Below are 19,497 nucleotides of genomic sequence, written 5' to 3'. Positions count from 1 at the left end.
TGTCTTAATCATCTCCACATTAAACCATCTACTGCAATGGATCACAAGTGAATGAAACAAATTGTAATCTCTTGAAATTAGTGTCACAGTATTGTTCAAACATATGAATTATAATAGAGACACTGAAAGTAGACTCCCTCAGACAAATAATAATGGGAATTGAATTTCACCCATGGCTATTATATATTATGAATGATGCTGGTGAGGGTAGACTACTTAGTTTGCAAAATGTGTGTTTTTTTTCCCCCAGATATATCCCATCTCCTAAATAAACATTATATAGCTCAAACTAATTTGTTACACAAGGCCTGGGGAAATCTATTCCAGAAACGTAAAATGTTGTTTTGCTTTAGTCCAGCATGCTTTTGTCTGATGCGCTCATGTGCTGATGCAATTCTCCTTGTTTTGTCAACATGCCAAGCATACAAGGTTGTCATGGCGAGAGGTTGCAGGGCCTCTTTTCCTGCCGTATGGTGCCATGATGTTCTGGCAAATGATGCTGTGTGAAATGCCACTAACACAATTGTGCACTCCAATTTTGCCTTTACAGTCTATTCGAAACATTCCTTTTAAACTTGTATGCATGAAAACTCTTAATTGGCTTTAACACAGATTATAACCTAATAGCTTACCCTGTTTATATTTTGGCACATCAGATGCTTTCTAATACTGTAACTCTGCATAGATGGATGTGTCTAGAGTCCTTCCCCAGTGGCAACATTAGAAGCTCACCACATCTCTCTAACATCTTTCTTTGTATGTTTTGTTTCTTCGCTGGCTTTGTTTTTAAGTTGCTGCATTTTGTCGCCCTCCTCCCTCCCTCTCTCTCACTCTCTCACCCGCCCTCCCTTACCTTAGGGTGCATGGAGCCCCCATAGCAGTGTGAGCTCCCCCTTGTCCTGGTCGCCAGACCAGCCAGAGGGGTGGGACATCCCAAAGACGAGGCAGTCCTCTGGCAGCCCCGGCTGGAGCATCAGAGTGGTAAATACTGTGGCTCACCAGAGACAACAGCTGCCCTCTGTTAGCCCTCTGTTTACCCTAGTGACGCGCACTCCCCGAGTGTTCCTGAAAGTCACTGATATATATCACAGCCAACACTAACAAATACCGCCATCTTACTGTGAGAAGGGGGGATTTATAGACCGATGGCTAAGCTAATGAGTTTATGAAGTGGAACCGAAAGATATTGCTATATTGACAGTGCGTTTTACTGGCTTTGCAGATTAATTAAGAGATCAAGGGTATGAGGCATTTCTGTCTATACAAGTGTTTGGTTGATAATTGTAACTCATGAACGAAGGTGGCATTTTCTTTGTCAGCCATGCTCTGCTTCTCTCTCTTCTTTTATGTGGTATTCAAACCTGTTCAAGTACATTCCCTTCTTTGATTTTGACTTTGTGAAAAGTCTGTGTCAGTTGGTTACCATGGTGACAGCCGTTACTCTTCAGCAAAGCATGGTAAGGGTTAATTTGTGCGCTGCGGCAGGGGTCCAGTCCAGGTTAAACACCATCGTACAGTGTGTCTGTCAGGAGGCACAGTGGTTCGGGGCAGGTCATTGGTTTGGGATCAGTGTCAGATGGGGGCTAAATGGGATGGGATTCTGGGGCAGGTGCTGCAAGGTTCATTTACACTTGAGTTTGACAGTCATGATTAGGCAGAGACCTCCAGTCGCAAATGGGCGGGAGGGCACAGTGGAACTCTCATTGCTAGAACAACAGCTCAGAGGCTTTTTCTCATCATTCCCATTTGCTGGCAGTCTGACAGAAATTATAGTGCACCTTTTGTAATAACAGTAATTTCCACCAACTGGCGAAATGTCAGGAATCATGTTGATTTATTTCTGGGCATTTGCTTCATGTTCCAAATACTAAAAAGTTTATATTTCTGCTGTAGATATCACCCCTTTTAAAATGAATAGAACTTTTCAAAGCCATAGTATTTATACTTGAATTTATTGTGCAAACTGTGCTGTTTGCAACCATGTAAACAACAGTGCAGAATGAGATTGCTTCTCTTGAGCTAGATGAACACATTTCTTGCTGTTGTGCAGTCTGTATAATCAAAAAAAGTGTTGCAGGAATGAGTCCTAAAACCCTAAATTAAGTTAGCATGTTTGGGTTTTTTGAATTGGTTTTCCCTTAAGTGCCTCAAATAAAGTCTCTGGTTAACACAAGCTTAGGACATTTGTTTGTTCTATTACCGGTACATAAAATACATCTGTAAGCAAATAGCCCACGTTTGAATATAAAAAGTGCTAACGAATCTGGATAAAGGCTGTTGCTAACAAGTGGCAAATGAGATTAAAGAGTTTGCTGAAATTTTATGTCATTATATCAAACACTACTCATTTTCTCACTAGTCCGTCTAAACAGGCGGGCTTTAGTTGCAGACTATTTGAACTAACTTGACAACTAATAGAATGAACAATTTATAGTAAAGGGTGTATACTATTGTGTAGTAAGATGCTTAGTGGTGGTGATGAGACTGCAACAGACATTTTCCTTTTACTTAGGCATTTTAATTTATGCTTCAAAATCAGAAAATTGGTGTTCATCTGTGGAGATTATCTTGCTGAAGAAAATGTGTATCATACACTTGTCTGACACAGCTTATTTTCTGCAGTAATCCAAAGTCAAAGGTTTTTGTCAAGGGAACCAGGGCAATTCTAACATCAAGGTTAGCCTACAATAACACGTCATTCCTGCAGCACGTTGTGTATCCAGAACAAAATTTAAAAAGCTGTAAAGGGGGAGGGGTGAAAGGTTCCCCAGGCAACTCCTTTAGATTTTTTTCTGTTCACTGAGCAAACTGTGACTTGAAGAATTCAGTGTGTGCAAGAGCAAAACAAACTTTTGCAAACTAGTGGAGCGTGTGCTTGTCTTTTTAAGTTTGTAAGAAAGGGAGTGGCCCTGTTTTCCCCCTGCAGTGTGTCTTTATCTACCCCTCAGGTTGCAAACTGTTCTGATTTATTGTCTTGCCCACACAGGGTCGAGGCTCAGGCTTCCCTGGGAGAAGGAGGCCCAGAGGGGCTGGTCTGTCAGGTAGAGCTGGACGCGGCAGAGCCAGAGGCAAGAATGGAGCGAGTCCCAGCATCAACCCTGGGGTATGTGCACTCTGCTTGTTGACGTCTTTGTCAAATATTACACAATATGCAAATCACTGTCAGTTTTCCCTCCAGCTGATGACATGGCTGATGTGTTGTAAATGACATTCATGTTCACAACAAAGTGAAGTGTTTCTTAGTTTCTTTTTATAGTGACATTTGGTGAGGGTTATTTTCTCAATGCCACCAAATAATTTCTTTGGTGTTATGAACAATAGAAACTAAATATATGTTTAAAGTATGTGTATCCAAGCTAGTCATTTGAACTCAACCAGATGGTGGATCTTTAGAGTAAAGAATGATTTATACATGTGTTTATTTTGTGTATTTTTTTCTCTGATCTCCAGATCATCACAATAGAAACCCCGTACCAAGTCAAAGAGGAGGAGGAAAATGCTATGCACAACACAGTGGTTATATTTTCCAGCAATGACAATTTCACACTAAAACAGGTGTGTTTTTTAAATAAATTCTTAACAGTGCTCCTGATGTGTTTTATTTTGAATCACATCCTTGATTTTCTCTATTCACTTGCATGGCCTGAAATTAAATCTGTGCTTAAAGACCTCTCCCACTGGAGATCATTAATTCTTGTAGAGATACTGCCAACCGCCTGCAAGCATTGCAGTCAGTTATGTAACACAGGATCATATTGAAATTTTATTGTTTCTTACTTTCTGTCTTCAAAGTAATACTCCTGTGATGAATTAATTTCTGTAAACAATAAGTGACTGATGGTAACTGCCAAATATTCATCAGGATGTTAGAGACAGTAGTAATCAAGATCCCATATTGTTAGAGAATAACTATTTATAAATATGACTAAGGAATTAAAGAATCCAACTGATGTGCAACCAACCACTGAAAGGCCCAAGTGGAACAAGACTGTTCTGTTTAGCTCTTAGTTTTGAATGTGAGTGTGAAGCAGAAGCTGCAAAGGGCTCACTCAATCACCTTGGTTAAAACACCAAAGTTTCCAATGTATTCCTTTTAGTTTGCATTTCAATATGCTTTGCACAGCTATATTTGAGGATAGAGGGCAACTGCACTGTTCGAATTGACTTAGCGGATTTTGTTTAAAGAAGCATTTTCTTTTCTTCAATATTCAAGATAGCATTTAATAACATAAACAATGGCTGCCACACATAGCACCATAGGCAGTGAATGAATATATAGAACATTGATAGCCATGTGATTTGATGGTAAAGATTAAAAGTTCAGCAGTTGAGTGGCTAACCAGCTGACTGGTATCGTTGTTGTTTTCAGTCATATCAACAGGTAGAATGGCACCATGTGGGGTATTTTCTATGTGTTGCTTTAGAATTTCAGTGTCATTCATTGTGTAACTCATGATTTCTCATTTCCTTTCAGGACATGTGTGTGGTGTGTGGGAGTTTTGGCCTAGGTGCAGAGGGCCGTCTTTTGGCCTGTGCTCAGTGTGGCCAGTGCTACCATCCATTCTGTGTTGGAATAAAGGTACATTTACATTTTAGTTGGTACACCTGAGTGGAGAGTAGAAATGCCATCCTGTCATTCATGGACCTACATATAAATGCCTCATTATTGCGTCCATAGATCACAAAGGTGGTGCTGAGTAAGGGCTGGCGTTGTCTGGAGTGTACAGTGTGCGAGGCCTGCGGCCAGGCCACAGATCCTGGCCGCTTGCTGCTCTGTGACGACTGTGACATCAGCTATCACACCTACTGCCTGGACCCTCCACTGCAGAATGTGCCCAAGGATAGCTGGAAGTGCAAATGGTGAGTAACTTTATGATCATCTCAACAAAATATGATTCAATCAAACAATCGTTAGAATTAGAATTAAATGTTTGTTAACTGAATGAACATGAATTAACATGAAGTAATTGTACATATTGAACACTCTACTTCATTGTCAATTTAAACAAAAATGAAGTTAAAAATCAGCCCAACATTTCAGAAGCACTTTAAGTGCATTTCTTAGATATTGTTATGGAGAGCCAAATTTCTTCCATAAACAACAACTTAACAGGACATTCATATTTGCAGCATGCTGTCAGTGAACTGAGTGGACAGGATTTTAGCAGCACAGTTAATCTGCGTTATCCTCTTTGAAGTAACCTGGCTAGAATGACCTTTGTCTTTCCGTGTGTCCTGCAGGTGTGTGTCCTGTACCCAGTGTGGCTCCACCACCCCAGGCCTAAGGTGTGAGTGGCAGAATAATTACACCCAGTGTGCCCCGTGTGCCAGCCTTGCAACATGCCCCATCTGCCTGGTGGACTACAGTGAAGGCACCACAATTCTGCAGTGTCGCCAATGTGACAGGTGTGCAGTGTTTCTGCCACTTCAGAGAGCTGGTCTCTGCTAATGCTTTTTAACCACTGTTAGCCCTTAATAAAACCTTCTATTTTGTCCATAGATGGTTCCATGCATCTTGTCAGGGTCTCCATTCAGAGGAAGATGTAGAAAAAGCTGCAGATAGCAGCTTCGACTGCACAATGTGCCGAGCTTTCAAGACCACTAAAGGTTGGAGCATAGTGATCCCTCTAAATAATTTTTTTACATTCTTTTTTGCGTGTCTGCTGAGTCTGAGTGTATTAACTTAACTGACATTTGATCCTCTTGTTTTGGTTGTTTGTGTTTAATGGCTTTTGTCTGTCCTCTGCTGCTGCAGTTGTGACGAAGGTCAGAGACGCCATTGAGCCTGTAATGATGACGCAGATTGTCACAAAAGCTAAAGAAATGGGTAATTAGAGCTTTGAAATTAATGGATTTTAAATAAAGACATTTTTTCTTTCTTTGCACAATATTGTGATTTGATTTGAATTTATACAGTATAAGCTCATAACATGATTGCATGATTATTTCAGATCTGTCCAGGACCTACACCCAGGATGGAGTTTGCTTGACAGAGTCTGGGCTTTGCCAGCTTCAGAGTTTGTCTGCCACAGCATCACGTCGCAGGAAACCCAAACCGAAGCTGAAGTTGAAGATCATTAACCAGAACAGTGTGGCAGTGCTTCAGGCTCCTGTAGACCCCCTCTCAGAGCACTCTCGTGATGAAGACATGGAGGACAACAGAGGTACTTGTCCTCTAGTGAAGGCTTTTTCTTTCATCTCAGAATGTTTTTAGAGGGCTTGGACTGTCAATGTTGGCTTTTTTTTGTGATTCTCCCAAATGTACATGAATTTGTTCACTTTATGGCATTTTCTGTCAGTTTGGATATCAGTAGATGAAACTGCTGGGCACTACCTATTTTTGCTGCACTTTTTAGTACAAGCCAAAGTTGCAATGATGTTTTGTTTTTACTATCAGTTGAAAAAAAATTAGCCCTGCTATGATACAGATGATTGATGTCAGAATACGCCCAATTAGTAGTAATGTTTTTTGTGTGCTCTCACATACCCATACAATATCAAGTGTAGGAAACAGACAAAGTCTCTCCGGAAATGAAGGTCCTCTGTAATGGAACTGGTGAACCTAATTTCAATCAGGTTAATGTCCTGCCACTGAGCTGAGTTCAGATAGAATTGACCCTGGCTCTGTGTTGAGGGACCTGGCTGGGGTGTTCTCTGCCGCAGGGCTGTCACTCATCATCAGTACGCTCTCCCTTTATAGAGGCGGAGCTCCTAGATTGTGAGGCAAAGTCTGACTCGAGCCTGGAGAGAGAGCCAGCAGAAGACGACTCCAAGGGGGCGGACGGCGGCAAGAAGAGGAAGAGGAAACCGTACCGGCCGGGTAGGGCACCTGATTGAAGGAGACAGCTCCTCTGAAGCGTAAAATGGTGCAGTACATGCCCGTCGCTGTAGCTGTAGCTGTGGCTGAAGCAAAGCACTGCCATCTCAGGGCCTCTGATATACAAAGGTCTCTATCTAGAGTTCCTGAGCTTTCAAGCTGAACATAATGGATAATTAATAGTTAATACATCTCAAATTGTATCCACTCCATGATGGTAGTGAAAATTGAATTTTTTTTGTAAGTAAATACACTGACTTACTCCCAAACGTATTCCTTTTCAAGGCATTGGTGGGTTCATGGTTCGTCAGAGGAACCGTCCTGGTCAGGGTCCAGGCAAGGCTAAACGATCACTCTGCAGAAAGGATTCGTCTGGGTCTGTGTCAGAGATTCCCAGTGGAAGAGATGAAGGTCTGTACATTAGTGACGTATACAAACATACATCTGTTTTACAATCATTTATCTTCTGATCTGTTTGTTCTATGTGATGCAATTTTTTACTTTGCTGTAGGATGGACAGAGGCTTTACCGGATACACCTGTGGATGAGACGCCCCCTGGACCAGAGGTCCCAGAGAAAATAAAGAAACGCTACCGAAAGAAGAAAACAAAACTGGAGGAAGCTTTTCCCACCTACCTGCAGGTCTGTCACCTCTTACTTTTTGACATGAAAAGTAAACTGTGTATAAAAAAAATTAGCATATAGTATATTATAGTGTATAACCACTGTGTAACCACTCTAGGGTAGTATAACTTGTGATCAGTGTTTTTAAAAGCTGATTTAGTTATGAATTATTTCTCCATATTTACACAACTTGGCTTTGAAAATAATCATCAGTTAATTTATTAATTCCACTAATTTTTCCAACACAGGTGCAATATTTCAAACATTACATATTTAACATCACACTGTTTAACAAGAAAGAGGTATTGCATTGGTTGAAACAATAATTTCATCAGTCGATTGCAAATGTATCCCTGTTTTATTGTTATGCAAGCCTCTTATTCAAATGCACAGATTGTCTGGTCTTGTCATGCCGTATCTTCTTAAATGTGTTTTATCCCACCCTTGGGAAGGTTGGGACTCTAAAGTACATTGCCTGGAAACCACTTACAGAACTTTGGTGCACAGTGCCCCTTCTGTGAGCTTTTTTGAAAGAGGAACAGCCTAGAGGAAGTTACAGTGGAGGGTACCAGTCTCTGATCATGCTCCTTTAATGGCTCCTGTCTGGGCTGTGAATTGACATACAAAACCTTAACTGGAGGTGACTTCAAGGCTTCTAGTCTCTAGCCAGTATATCAGTGTCACCTTTTGTTGGCCAAAACAGAGATATGTGATGTGCATTAAACCACCGGCAGCTGTCAGTGCTGCTCTTAATCCCACCGCAGTGGGGGGGTGTTCCGTTGAAACCTAAAGGTCCGACACAGTGAAGCATATTTCATTAATTATTGAAACTGCAACACATTGGGCTTTTAATGTCTTGTTGCGGCAGGCAGCTGCAGCTGCATGTCATTGAGGATAGTAGATGACTTGTGGGTATAAGTGGTTGGGGGAGGTAGGTGCCGACAAAAGTGGGGCCTGCATTGGCATGACTGTTAGTTTGAGCCTCTCTGTTTCACTTGGGTCAGTTTTCTTAGGCTGTCAATGTGTGTGCAATAGTTACTATGTGACACGGTGATGTGTTTCCCAAGAATGATGTCAAGAAAGGTATGCTGACATTTCTTGAAGGAAAGTGTGAACACAGAGCATTGACCTGGTGCTTGTGTTGTCATGTTTAGGAGGCGTTCTTTGGAAAGGACCTACTAGACAAAAGCAAGCAGAGCAGGCAGCAGGGGGTCGAATCGGGCTTATTGGAAGAAGGGCAGAGCCAAGTTGAGAGGAAACACCCGACCACCAGCTTCCTGGACCCTTCATCTGACCCTCTACTCAGCGCCTCAAATACATCGCTTCCCACCAGACCATCAGCGGGACGTACGTACTGTATACTCCTCAGTTCTCCAGGATAAGGGATGTAATGGTTCATTGATTCAAAGGGGTGCATCGGAAAAATAAATATTCAGAATGACTTAAATTAGTCAAGCACTGGAAAGGAATCAAGGGAGGTTTCAAAAAAGGCCTGACACATTATTTTTTTGGCTCCTAACAATGTCATTTAGTCCATGCGTTTTTCACCCTCATCTCTGCACAAGGAGTATTAACCTTTTTCATACACGAGTTAAGATTTCTATTCAACACATTTTCAAAATGCATTTCACCCATTCATACAACATAAAAAGTCAAGGATTCAGAGGTTAATATCTGGCCATGAGCTTCCACAGACTCATTTGTGCAACTGCAGCTCCATTCACATCACTCCCACACTCAGGAATTACATAGAATAATAAGTGGCGAATAAAACGAAGTTCTAGTTTCTGTTTTTTCTGCAAGCTCACTCTGTCTTGCACGCCCACTCACTCTGTATCTCTTGCTCCCTCGTCCTGCCTCTCAATCTAACATGAGATCGCACATGCCCCTCACATGCTGACCTTGTGAAACAAAAAAAAAATGACTGAAGCAGAATAGTGACAGTGGTTCGTTAAGACTGATTCCAAATGGGAAAGGTATACTGATTTTCAAACTGTTTGGAATGCCAAATATGTTGCAGAGCATGCAGCTATATTCAGATCAAATCAGATGGTGTGGCAAAAACACAGCTTTACCCATTCATTGAAATGAGGGTGGTCTGCTTTGGCTGTGGTGGTGCTGACCACAGGGTGTGAAAACGACGAAATGCAGTCGGACATCAGGATGTGATGGCCAAATCACATAAGCTGGTGATCAGACTCGCAGCATGAATGACTAAAAACTTGTGTTATGTTTCACATGTAGTCACTCAGTTTGCCAGTTTACTTTCTTTACTTTTCTTTTTCTTTTTTCTGAATCTATGGATGCCGACAAGCATGAGGCATGAGATCAGAGACAGAGTAGAACGGGACAATAGCTGGGCATGTTATTTAGCAAGGCCAAAATAAAACATGGTGGACCTAATGTATTTTTCGCAATGTAGTGCGATGTGTCGCTTTTGAATATCCGGCTTGGATTTGTGCCCCAGTTTAAAACCCACCGTAATGATCTGCTTCGCATCCTGGTTGTTTACTATTATTTTTGACGATCAATGAGGACAAACGATCACTAGTAGGACCGGCATGATGGTAGCATAACAACAAAGTAGCTTAGCCTTTCGACAAACCAATCAACATGTCACACACACGAACTATTGAGTGACAATTCCATGCTCCCACAGCGCCACACCACCTGATTTGGTCTGAATGTGCCTTGATTGTTTCCTGTTGATGGCATGCTTGTTGCAACACCTCCTTAACAAGAAGCACAGCTGTCTTAGCCATACTACTTACCACTGTTTTAACATCAGCTAATAGAGATCCAACATCATACCAGTGGCCGGCACTCATTCATGCAGATGTCCTCGTTTCTGGTGCTGCATATTGAATAGTTTTTTTTTTTTTTTATTAGCTTAGTAGAATTATTAGTAGAACTGTCACATCACTGATAAAAACTTTGATGAAAAAGTGTATGACAGATGTACTGACGGTAACACAACTTAAAACTACTATTGGCAGACCATTGTTTAGCTACTGTAGAAGTTATTTGAAATCTACCCAGCAACACTCAAGTATTTGAAGATTAATCTTCTTTTTTTCTTTTCTTTTTTTTATCTTTGAATATCAAGTTACAGTTCATTTCTCTACTTGAACTTGTTGATTGCTAATCGTAAGTTTATATAACGATAATTTTGACAGACAAGAAATCGTATCCAGTAGTAGACATAACAGCTTTCAGGAGTGGTGCTACTAGATATCTGACTCCAGTTCTATCACTTGTTCAGTTTGAACTGTTTTAATAGATACAACTCTATAACCTTGACAGATGGTGACTTTAATTTCCCTCTAAATTCTCTTTCATAAAAGACAAACAAAGCTTTCAGAGGCCAGAATAACTTTATTAAATTAATTATTTATGTTTAAGAGATGTAGTTTTCCATCTTCAACATTTTCCATTTTTCTCTATCTAAACTTTCCTTCCTTGGTTACTTAAGATCAAATTCTACAGGTGGCATCCAAAGAAAATGGTTCGAAATCATATTGTCATGTCCCTTCAACATCGCCATCAATTATGATTTGTGACGGTTTGGTTTTCTTTCTTTTTTTTGTTTCTTCCTTTTTTCTCCATCTACAGAGACGTCTGAGGAACCATTAGTTGATCTTTCTGATGTTCTGAACACTGATGCAGACATCTTGGGAATGCTCGGAAAGCCAAGCGGTGACTCTGGTGCGTCATATTATCTCACAGGCAGTTACAGAGGCAACAGTTTATTAATAGTCACCTAGCTGTGGATTTACAAAATCGTATTCCTCGCGGTTGTGAGATTTCCTCAGACAGCAAGTTTATTTTGCTTTCACCACTTAATGATTTTTTTAATGTCACATTCTTTAACAATACTTTATGTTCACCTTTGGTTTTATCTTTTGTTTGCATTGTCTGAAGCGTGTTGTGCTTGTTCTGTCTTCACTATTTTTTCACTCATTTTATCTGGTTTTGGGTTCTTGTAGGTCTTGATTTTTGCCCCTTCCAGGTTGACAGCTCACCTCCTCCTTTTGGTAAGGGTGCTATGGCCTACTAATCCCTTGCTTTAGTGCATTCTTCTTCTCTTGCAGTGTGTGTCTCTATTTGATTGTGCATGTATAAAAGCTGCTTTCGTACCTGGCTTTTCTCAACCATTCAGATGTTTTAACACTCATAGACTGCTTGGTGCTTACTTAACCCGGTGCACAATATTTACTCAAATGCCTAAGGTCTGTCAGTCTTTGTCTGTGAACCTCCTCAACCCTTTCAAAGTGGTGACATTTTTTTCATAGATCAGTAAGTACAAAGTCGTAGCTGCTTAATTGAAGATGCGTTTATGATGGCAGACAAACAATCCAGTAAGGGCTTCCTGGCATTTAGGAAAAAAACTGTTATGAATCAAGCAGCTTAGAGAAAAAGAGGCCTTTTGTGAATGTCCTTCCACTTTCCTCAAGACATCAAAGCCTGGATGACAGGAGCTGTTTTTTTTCTTTTCTTTGTAAGAACTACTTGGCTCATCTTAAGTGCCCTATGGTCCGATTATAATTTTGTTCCAATAGACTATTAATAATGGTTGCAACCATCCATATGTTGGAAGAAGGTTTTGTGTTGGAGAGAGTATAGAAATTATAGACAAGAGTAAGAAAACAGCTTTGTGTTACAAGTTTGAGAAATTCCAGTGTAACTTTGATTCAGTCTGCAAGCAGGGCATTAACCCAGACTATTTTTATGCGTTTTTTCATGGATAAGTTCAGTATATTAAAAAAATGATGAAGGCGGCACAGCTTTAAAGAACTGAATAGGCTTTTAGTACAAAAGACCAATGTAAGAAATATTTTCCGACTCAAACATTCAAAATGTTTGTGTACCTTTACTGAGAATTAGTTTGACCTTTCTGTCTCTTCACAGTTCCAAAAACACTCTTTTTAAACAGCACAGGAACCCCAAGGAGCTGTAATCATTTGTTTCTGATTGCATTCCACAGGCTGCTAAGACAATAAATATGTTCTCACTTCAAGTCTATATTATTGATCACGTTCTGGTCAACTTTTTTTTTTTGGTGTTGTTGCTTTTGTCTGTGTGCATGTGTGCGTGTTATGATTTGTTTTTGTATGTCTGTGTGTGTTTCCACAGCTGGTCTGGACATCGGGCCCCTGACAGACAGTTCCCCAGTGGCGCCCCAGTCTCAGGCTGGCCGAAGGACACCTCGAACCCTCCCAGAGGAACCCCTGGACGGCATTCTCAGCCCAGAGCTAGACAAGATGGTCACTGATGGTCAGTGTGGGAGACAAATGTTCAGAAACTGGTTCAAACTGTTATTTTAAAACTTTATATAAGATGAATAATGTTTTGTTTTCTCTAATTCTTTTGTTTCAGAATCAATTCTCAGCAAACTCTACAAAATTCCAGGTTTGTAATTTCATTTGTTCTTGCAAAACTGTAAGGGTTGAATCATCATTGTTATAAGCCTCTGTCTTGTAAGTCCAGACATGGTAGGCAGTTGCCCTTTCTCAAATGTAGCACACAACTGGAGAATTTCTGTGTCAGATGCAGTCTCGGCTGCTGAAAATGCTCGATTTGTTATAGGCAGTAGGCAGGCCATGTCGCAAAAATTTCACTGCGCTCATAAACAGTAGTCCCTTGTCATTCCTTGAATTTGTGCGACAATTCTTTTTGGCCTTTACTGATTGAAATACCTGAATCTCTGCATCTCTCCAGTCAGTGGACATATTTGCAGTCCATGTTTAAATTACCATTCTTCCCCTTTCTTCTTCTTTGTATTTTTCAAGTTTCATGATAATCGCATTATATTGACCTTAGAAACATCATCAATATACCGACACGCTTGTTGTGAATTTTCCAGACAAATGATCCTCTATTCACACATCATTTCATGGAGGTGAAAGTCTTTTTAGTGTTCTGTCAAACTGATAAGGACATTTGCATTGTTACATACAGCTGCTATGGATAAAGTCTAGAATAATTAAGTGTTGCAGTGCATTGGTGAAAGGTTTTCGACACTGAATAATGTGACTCTACCAGTGATGATACAGCACTTAACTCTGTATCATCTTAAGGTGTCTTAAAGGCAAGAAAATCCAATATTTGCTTAACCCCTTTAACAATACTATAATGATATTACTGAACTGCATAGTTTCTGTCTTTTTGGAAAGTCTTTGTTAATTTAGTCTAATTCTTTTTGGCTATATTTTGTTACGGATCATACTTTACTGTTCATTGTGAACAGCATTCAGCATCAGCAGATCTGTAGCACAAGATAGGAATGAATTCTGGTGTTGCAGTTCAATACTCCTTTTTTTGCCTTGAATGGGTATGATATATATACTCAAATGTGTAACACTGGACTGTTATACTCTGTTACAGAGCTGGAGGGCAAAGATGTGGAGGATCTCTTCACTGCAGTCCTGAGCCCCAGCACAAGCCAACCACCTCCACCACCACAGGTGCCTCACCCCCAGGGTCCAGGGCCCCTCCCTGCCACACCTGGCACTAGTATGCCTCACCCAAATGCAGGTACATCATCAAGCACCTTGTCATTGTTTGAGTTGGCATTTGACTCTGTTGTTTTTGAAAAAGTATGCATCTAATTCACCTCTTCAAATATGTATGCAGGGAATCCCATGTTTCCAAGGATGCCAATGATCAATGGTATGATGGGACCAAACCAACGTTTTCCTACAAATCCAGGAGCAGGGCCCTGCATCCCAGAAAATTTCCCTCCCCTTAACCGTATGCCTTTCACTGACAATCCAAGGTAATGTACAGCATCTGTCCTTGAAATTATTCAGTATTCTCAGAATGTTTTTTCTTTTTTCCCCACCAGATTAGAATATTCAATGTTAGCTGTGCTGTATGAAAAATGTTAAAAGATAACTTTGGTCATAACTTTGCAATATATAAACTTGACTTGTTTAAAGATAAGCTGATTTCCTTCTGTTACTCTAGGGACAGAAAGTTTAATCAGATGCCTCAAGAGGCAGTTGGTCCATGGCCCACCCCTGCCCATGGCCCTGGCCCTACACCTCCTGGATCCCTGCCTGAGGGGGAGACTGAAGCCATGTCAAATGCCCAAAGGAGTACACTCAAGTGGGAGAAGGAGGAGACACTTGGAGAACTAGCCACTGTAGCGCCTGTCTTGTATACCAATGTCAATTTCCCCAACCTCAAAGAAGAATACCCAGGTTTGTATATGGCTCTGAAGCTTTAATATATATTTTTCCTAGTTTTTCTTTTGTCATCAGTCCAATTCCTATTAATGCCTTAGTATTTGTTTGGGTGTACCCACTGTACTGTGTCAGTCAAGCAGCACAAAAATACCTTGTAAGCACTGTGAGACTGTTGGCATGACAACCCCTCTTCTTATTCTTTCAACAGACTGGTCTACAAGAGTAAAGCAAATTGCAAAACTGTGGAGGAAAGCTAGTTCACAAGACAGGGCCCCATATGTGGTAAGATCACTCAATCTGTTAAATTTGCCTTTTTTTTCTTTTATTATATCAAAGCATAAACACTTTGAACCACGCCAGATATCAAACCGCCACTACTAGTTGCACTGACATATTAGTATGCAGAAGGCAGACTCCTTTATCGCATCTGGCCTCTTGCCTCTTGCCAATGCAATTTGAAATCCGGCCATTCACAGATGAACTAATTAACATAGGAAGCCCTGTTCAGTGTTAGAACTCACTATGGTCTCAGTGATTAAATTCACTAGAAATAATTTTATCTGGCAGAAGCTAGTTTTAAAGACCTAGTCTTGGTAAAAAAAAAATGTACTCAGTATAAGCGATTTAAAGGATAATTTGTCACTGATTACATGGTGATAATTCACTTTCATGGCCTTCTCTTTTGTTATCCCACTAACAAGTAAAGTGTTGTTTCTCTACAACCAAAGGACCCACGACGCAAAACAAAAAATTATTTTATTTTGATAAGACAAGTTGAGAAATCGAGCAGCATGGAGCATCTATCTATCGAGCATATTCAATTAATTTTTCAATTTTAGTCAAATTAATTGAAACAAGTGTTCAATTTGATTATCAAAATCAAAAGTGGGGTTGGCGATATCCCATATTTGTTTCTCTCTCCCATTGTGAGTTAGTCATGCATGCACCCGCTGTGTGTTAACCAATGAAACAAACAACAGTTGCACAATGTGGGCTGCTACAGACGTGCTGCAAAAAAGTTACAAAAAATATAGTTGACATATGTATGTATTTGTATCATTTAGCCGCCCTTTTTTTAAAAAGCATTTGGAAGGATAAAAATAGAATAGAATATAAAATAGAACATAAACTAAAAAAATAGAATATAAACTGTCAGAGCATGAAACCAGTGATCTGATGATATACATAGCAAAGCAGTCAATGCTTAAAAAAAAGAAGTTAAAATCGAAATTGGAATGGAATTTGGTTGACTCGTAACTCTTGACCTCAGTCAATCAGAATCAAGTACAAATTTTAACATCTATGGGAACATGGATTTGTTTAACTAGCCATGCACATATTTTGGGCGGCAAGACAAACTAAACTCAGGGATGGAGGAGCCTTTCTCACTTTGTCAGCTCTTTGACAACAAGTAGGCAACTTCCTCCCAGATATTGTATTACACACACCAGTTGTTTTTGTAGAGTGAATTTTGTTACTTATGTGGAGTGAAATGTCTTATGTAAGTATGTCTGATTTTTCTTTCCAATTATGGTTGATTTGCTGTTTAGCAAAAGGCAAGAGATAACCGAGCAGCCCTGCGCATCAACAAAGTCCAGATGTCGAATGAGACGGTGAAGAGGCACCACCCACAGCAACAGCCCCCTGAGGTGTTTGATCCCAACATACCACTAGACACAGAACTGCTGTTTAAAGACCCTTTGAAACCAAAAGAGTCAGAGCATGAACAAGAGTGGAAGTTTAGACAGGTAAGAGTGTATGCAATGAAGTCAGCGAATGCAGCGGCAGGTCCACTTAATATTAAGACAGCTAAGAAGTGGTGGTTTAGTAAAGCTCCCTAAACAACTGCACTGTCCTCCACATTAACCCTGATGACATTGGTGGTTAGTAGGTCCAGTTCATTTTTGGCATGAGACTGATAATTTGCTGCATCCCTTTTGATGTCTAATCCCACTTTTCACTGTGCCCTTCCAACAGCAAATGAGGCAGAAAAGCAAACAGCAAGCCAAAATCGAAGCCACTCAGAAATTGGAGCAAGTAAAGAATGAACAACTCCAGCAGCAACAGCAACAGCAACAGCAAGGCAACCAGTCAGAGGGTGATGGGAATAACAGTGGCAACCAGAGCCCAGCCTCCCAGCCCAGCAATGGCAGCATGTCCCCCATGCAACAGCTCAACTCTAAAGAAGGCTTTGCGAGGCCCCAGCTACCAGGGACTCCCACTTCATGCCCTCCAGAGGATGTCTTCCTACGACCCCCTCCTCCCCCTCCATCTGGGCCTTCTTCCCAGCCTCAGTCCCCACAGGTATTCTCACCAGGTTCCTCTGGCTCCAGACCCTCTTCTCCATGGGACCCATATGCCAAGATGGTCGGGACCCCAAGACCGCCAAACCTTGGGCCAAATGCATGTCGCAGAATGCCTGTGGAATCTGGAAAATCCCCCACCTCCTTGATGGAGCAGCAGGACAGAGGGAGGCCATCTCCTGCTCATGAATCTTTTGGCTCCCCAACATCCATGAGCAATGATCCTTACGCCAAACCTCCTGACACCCCAAGGCCAACAGGGGATATGGACCCTTTCCTGAAGCCCATGGGTCCCCCCAGGGCTAGTCAGGTTGCTCAGGGAAGGCCCCCAATGGGTTCTCCAGGCAGAGACCCTTACTCAAGGCCCATGATAAGAAATGAGGCCTATCAGCGCATGGCCCAGAACAGAATGATCTTGTCTGACCCTTACTCAAGGCCTTTACTAGCACCAATCCCTGGAAGTAATGAGTCTGGCTCAGTCCCTCTGTTCAAAACACCTATGCCCCCTCCTCAGACTCAGGATCCCTTCAATCGACCAGGCCCACACACTACTGACAGGTTCTCCCAGAATCACCATAATGACCCGTATGCTCAGCCTCCGCATACCCCAAGACCATCTGGGAATGACACCTTCACCAGTCCTCCTAGAATGGGTCAGCAGCATCACCCTCAGGCGCACTCATTTGCCCAGCCAGGACCAATGAATCAGATGTCTAGAAATCCTTATGCTCATGCACCTTCCACTCCAAGGCCTGATCACTTTACATATGACCCCTTTGCCCAGACCTCTCAGCCTACAGGTAACCAACGATCCATCAATGAACCCAGTCCCCAACAGCGGCCGTTTTTTGAGCCATATGCCCGACCTCCTGGCACCCCTCGTCCACATGACAACTATGGTCAGCCTTCAAACCCAAGCCCATCATCAGACCCTTACTCACAGCCTCCTTCTACTCCTCGCCCCAGTGGGATGAACCAGTTCCCTCATCAATCACACCCTGGACAGAGGATGTCACCCTCCCACTCAGTGGACCCTTATGCTCAGCCTCCAGGTACTCCACGGCCCTCTGCAGGAGAGAGGTTTTCCAAGTCACCAGGTAGCCAGAGGGGGCCAATGGAACCATTTACTAGTACACCTGGAACATCGAGGCCAGGTAGTAGTGACATGTTTTCCCAGCCTGGGGCACCCAGACAAATGCTTAATGACCCCTACGCCCAGCCTCCAGGGACCCCACGGCCTGGTGCTGATGGGCTAAACAGACAAGGGCCAAGGCTAGGTCCAATGGGAAGCCAGGATCCTTTCTCCCCACCTCAAGCCAGGCTTCAGGATCCCTACCCTCATCCAGGCTCACAAACACCAAAACACCCTAGTGTTTCAGATGATGGATTTGCTCAGTCTCCCTCCAGAAGGCCCGGTCAAACACCTGGCCATGACCCATTTGAACAAGCTCCCATGACCCCTCATCCACAGTCAACAGAGAAAATGGAAATGAGAGATCAGTCAGGCATGGTTAACAGTGGAACTGTCTCTCAAGACCAAGGCCAACTGTCTAACCCACACATGCCTGGTTCTTCCTCTGAGGCCCAGGGTGTTGCTCTCGCTGAGAGTGAGGAAAGACTCAGACAGGTACATGAATATAGATGTTTTATTCTAAATCTCATCATTCATACATTACTATTGCGATCAAATTCTGCACCAGTGTTTCTTTTGATCTAAGAAAATGAATTTACTTATGATTGTTTTAATAGGATTTCTTGTTTTCAAGATCCTGGGTAATACTTCTAAGTTTGACCATAATTGATACCAGATTATGATAGCTTACTCACAGGGTCAGTTATTAAATTCTTGAAAGACATGAGCGATAGATTTGCTTTTAAAAAAAAAAGTATAATTACCCTGACTTTGAACCTTTACCTGACAAACTTGTCCAGATGATCTAAAAAACAAACATAACACTGATTTAGCCAGCATATAACATGGACATGAATAAACACAAAAAGATACAAAATAAAATACAATAAACAGTATAAAAACAAATTGCCCAAAAGGAAATGATGGCTAAATTACACAAAAAAATAGTTTTCCATTTACGTAGATTCAGACTTCGTTTCCATACAGTCAATTAAATCTTTGCATTAAGCTGTAACATCACCTTTCTGCCACTGTCACAGCCAATCAACAATATGCTTTAAACAAACACACCACAAAAGTTCCATCTCTATCTAACTTTCAAATATGAACACACTTCTTGTCTTACACCTCACCTTGTTGAAACAACCACTAAACAAACATTCACAGGGAAAAATGCCCTACTAACCTCAGTTTGAATGCAAGATGGGTAATTAGCTGATCAGCTCATCAGAACATGCCAACAAATGTCACTTTGGTCCGTTTAGATGCTTGTCTGGTCCCTACTCTTCAATACTGACAACACACTCTTGTGCCATCTCAAGCCCAGTCTGCCAGCAGCTCTCAATCAAAGACAGACGTAGACATGGCCCCCCAGCCAGCTGAAGCAGCGAGAGCATTTCAATTCTAGACCCTTTCTTTCCTCTTAATGGTATA

At 41.5% G+C, this 19,497-nt stretch overlaps 1 protein-coding gene across 9 annotated transcripts in view; it reads left to right on the top strand.

Annotated features, from left to right (window-relative positions):
• kmt2cb (lysine (K)-specific methyltransferase 2Cb) overlaps window positions 1–19,497 on the top strand; it is an 81,699-nt gene that overhangs the window by 44,682 nt on the left and 17,520 nt on the right. For 5 of the 9 annotated variants that reach the window (XM_037083832.1, XM_037083833.1, XM_037083830.1 and 2 more), the window contains 23 exons: window positions 859–981; window positions 2,987–3,103; window positions 3,451–3,555; window positions 4,475–4,579; window positions 4,679–4,860; window positions 5,242–5,406; window positions 5,501–5,607; window positions 5,756–5,827; window positions 5,952–6,164; window positions 6,701–6,820; window positions 7,103–7,228; window positions 7,329–7,459; window positions 8,596–8,788; window positions 11,054–11,146; window positions 11,428–11,475; window positions 12,575–12,715; window positions 12,818–12,850; window positions 13,826–13,975; window positions 14,075–14,216; window positions 14,408–14,643; window positions 14,837–14,910; window positions 16,179–16,376; window positions 16,606–18,558. In XM_037083832.1, coding sequence (XP_036939727.1) covers window positions 859–981; window positions 2,987–3,103; window positions 3,451–3,555; window positions 4,475–4,579; window positions 4,679–4,860; window positions 5,242–5,406; window positions 5,501–5,607; window positions 5,756–5,827; window positions 5,952–6,164; window positions 6,701–6,820; window positions 7,103–7,228; window positions 7,329–7,459; window positions 8,596–8,788; window positions 11,054–11,146; window positions 11,428–11,475; window positions 12,575–12,715; window positions 12,818–12,850; window positions 13,826–13,975; window positions 14,075–14,216; window positions 14,408–14,643; window positions 14,837–14,910; window positions 16,179–16,376; window positions 16,606–18,558 — 4,827 coding nt within the window. The remainder of the gene's footprint in view (window positions 1–858; window positions 982–2,986; window positions 3,104–3,450; window positions 3,556–4,474; window positions 4,580–4,678; window positions 4,861–5,241; window positions 5,407–5,500; window positions 5,608–5,755; window positions 5,828–5,951; window positions 6,165–6,700; window positions 6,821–7,102; window positions 7,229–7,328; window positions 7,460–8,595; window positions 8,789–11,053; window positions 11,147–11,427; window positions 11,476–12,574; window positions 12,716–12,817; window positions 12,851–13,825; window positions 13,976–14,074; window positions 14,217–14,407; window positions 14,644–14,836; window positions 14,911–16,178; window positions 16,377–16,605; window positions 18,559–19,497) is intronic. The other 4 variants (XM_037083834.1, XM_037083836.1, XM_037083831.1 and 1 more) reach the window with 4 other exon arrangements.

The sequence above is a fragment of the Acanthopagrus latus genome, chromosome 21 (assembly GCF_904848185.1).
Source record: "Acanthopagrus latus isolate v.2019 chromosome 21, fAcaLat1.1, whole genome shotgun sequence".
NCBI lineage: Eukaryota > Metazoa > Chordata > Actinopteri > Spariformes > Sparidae > Acanthopagrus > Acanthopagrus latus.
The sequence above is the reverse complement of the archived record's forward strand: the minus strand, read 5'-3'. Positions and strand labels throughout refer to the sequence as shown.